General features: G+C 52.9%; 1 protein-coding gene across 1 annotated transcript; it reads left to right on the forward strand.

Annotated features, from left to right (window-relative positions):
* Positions 1-418: 418 nt before the first annotated feature.
* On the forward strand, positions 419-2,547 carry LOC123398065 (amino acid permease 3-like). Its single transcript, XM_045092574.1, has 3 exons — positions 419-1,240; positions 1,370-1,512; positions 1,613-2,547. Exons 1-3 carry the CDS (start codon positions 580-582, stop codon positions 2,246-2,248), a joined length of 1,440 nt encoding a protein of 479 aa, XP_044948509.1. The 5' UTR covers positions 419-579; the 3' UTR covers positions 2,249-2,547.
* The last annotated feature ends 217 nt before the right edge of the window (positions 2,548-2,764 follow it).

Raw genomic sequence — 2,764 nt, forward strand, 5'->3', positions numbered from 1 at the left:
TTCATGAACGATAAACTATTTGTTTGAGTTGTAATGACTATTTATTGTATTGTATTGTTCATGAACGATAAACTATTTGTTTGAGTTGTAATGACTATTTATTGTTGATTTATTTTGTTTGTTTGATCATTGTTGCTCCTATTTTTTGAAATGTATATGTAATTTGTGCGTGCTGTGCTCGCTTTATTTTTAGGCGTCCAGCAACGCACGCACGCTGCATTATAACGCGGTCGTTGGAGCCAGCGTCTATCACCACGCTAAATCAGCCAAAGCACGTGCGACAAACATATTTTTTAGATCCGATGCACGGCTGTTGGAGATGCTCTAATATTTTAACGTCAATTTCGATGCTAGTTGGGCAGAGAGCACCGGAAGCACTGCAAGTGCAAGTGCTAGTGCGATGGGAAACACGGGGCTACATATACACCTCCCCTCTTCCCTCCCATTTCCCCCACCCACACACACACCTCCTCGCCAAGAAGTCTGATCTTAGGCCGTCACACGCACCAAACTCCATCAGTTCTCTCCACGACAACTCAAGCTAGCTGAGGATTGTCGAATAGCAGCACAATTTAAGTGATGGCGGTAGGCAACGGCGGCGCCAAGAAAGTGGTGGCGCCAATGGAGGTGTCGGTGGAGGCCGGGAACGGCGGGGACGAGGCATGGATGGACGACGACGGCCGGCCACGCCGCTCCGGCACGTTCTGGACGGCGAGTGCGCACATCATCACGGCCGTCATCGGCTCCGGCGTGCTATCGCTGGCCTGGGCCATCGCGCAGCTCGGTTGGGTGGCCGGCCCCGCTGTCATGCTCCTCTTCGCCGCCGTTATCTACTACACCTCCACCCTGCTCGCCGAGTGCTACCGCACGGGTGACCCGGCCACCGGGAAGCGCAACTACACCTATATGGACGCCGTCCGCTCCAACCTTGGTGGTCCCAAGGTCATCTTCTGCGGTGTCATCCAGTACGCCAATCTCGTCGGCGTCGCCATCGGCTACACTATCGCCTCCTCCATCAGCATGCGGGCCATCAGGAGGGCCGACTGTTTCCATGCCAATGGACACGCCGACCCTTGCAAGAGCTCCAGCAACCCATACATGATCCTCTTCGGCCTCGTGCAGATCGTCTTCTCGCAGATCCCCGACTTCGATCAGATATGGTGGCTATCAATCGTCGCCGCCGTCATGTCCTTCACCTACTCCGGCATTGGACTCTCCCTGGGCATCACCCAAACCATATGTATGTCGTCGGAACTCCAAGCATACCTTTTTTTTTCTTTTTCTTTTTGTCCTCTCAACTTATATACAGTACTTACGTAATAAGTTAGGAAATCCTATACAGTAAAATAAGACGATACTGTAATTGCAGCCAATGGTGGAATCAAGGGCAGCCTCACAGGCATCAGCATCGGCGTCGGTATCACGGCCACGCAGAAGGTGTGGCGCAGCCTGCAGGCATTTGGCGACATCGCCTTCGCCTACTCCTTCTCCAACATCCTCATAGAAATCCAGGTACGTAAAAGCTAGCCATGACCGGCCTGTGCTCTGCTCAACGAGGGTTTTGCTCTGCCTTTGTTGCCGCGGACTGACATATATAAGGGGTGTTTCTCAGGACACGATCAGGGCGCCGCCGCCGTCTGAGGCGAAGGTGATGAAGCAGGCGACGCGGCTAAGCGTGGCGACGACGACAGTGTTCTACATGCTGTGCGGGTGCATGGGGTACGCGGCGTTCGGCGACGCAGCCCCCGACAACCTCCTCACCGGCTTCGGATTCTACGAGCCCTTCTGGCTGCTGGACATCGCCAACGTGGCCATCGTCGTCCACCTCGTCGGCGCCTACCAGGTCTTCTGCCAGCCCATCTTCGCCTTCGTCGAGCGCTGGGCTGCGTCCACATGGCCCGACAGCGTCTTCATCTCCCGCGAGTTCCGGGTGGGGCCATTCGCGCTCAGCGTGTTCCGGCTCACGTGGCGGTCGGCGTTCGTCTGCCTCACCACCGTCTTCGCCATGCTGCTCCCCTTCTTCGGCAACGTGGTGGGACTTCTGGGAGCCGTCTCCTTCTGGCCGCTCACCGTCTACTTCCCCGTCGAGATGTACATCAGGCAGCGCGGCGTGCCCGGGAGGAGCACGCAGGGGATCTGCCTTAGGATGCTCAGCGTCGGATGCCTCATCGTGTCCATCGCCGCCGCAGCGGGCTCCATCGCCAACGTTATCGAAGCGCTCAAAGTGTACAAGCCGTTCAGCGGCTGATTAGCACCACCTGCACCAATTCCCCTCCCTACCGAAATGATTATAGTTGAAAACAACTATAATTATTTACATACAAAGGAAGTAGTTATAACTGTATGCAATACATACATTACATACACCGCTAAACGTTCGCCGAAAGGCCCTTGTTGAACCTAGTTATAGTACCTAACGGACTGGGCGGCCTTTGGTTGCATTTTCTTGGAAAATGAGGGGCCTATGCTGAACGGCAGGAGGTGCTCTCTGTAACGAAGAGTAAGAGCGTAGCGTGCCCTATGCAAAATAGTTCCGTTCTTTGTGAAGGGATTCTAATTCTGTACCGGAGGAAAAAACATACAGTACATATGCGCTTAAACATGATTAAAAAAATCAGTTTTGCTAAATCTTGCACGAATTCGCTCAGATTTAGTTATATCTCAGTCGATGTTATATTTACATGATCTACGGGAATGTTGTCACGGAATTTTCCTTTTAGTTTCCCTTTGTTTTTAATTCTATATAAGCATGTGGATGATGTCA

This window comes from Hordeum vulgare, chromosome 5H (assembly GCF_904849725.1).
Source record: "Hordeum vulgare subsp. vulgare chromosome 5H, MorexV3_pseudomolecules_assembly, whole genome shotgun sequence".
In the NCBI taxonomy this organism is placed as follows: Eukaryota; Viridiplantae; Streptophyta; class Magnoliopsida; order Poales; family Poaceae; genus Hordeum; species Hordeum vulgare.

What these genes read in the sequence shown, in the direction of transcription:
- LOC123398065 (XM_045092574.1), top strand. Translation starts at nt 580, where the DNA reads ATGGCGGTAGGCAACGGCGGCGCCAAGAAAGTGGTGGCGCCAATGGAG. An exon ending in GGGCATCACCCAAACCATAT is followed by an intron (nt 1,241 to 1,369) that starts GTATGTCGTCGG and finishes CTGTAATTGCAG; the next exon opens with CCAATGGTGGAATCAAGGGC. An exon ending in ACATCCTCATAGAAATCCAG is followed by an intron (nt 1,513 to 1,612) that starts GTACGTAAAAGC and finishes GGTGTTTCTCAG; the next exon opens with GACACGATCAGGGCGCCGCC.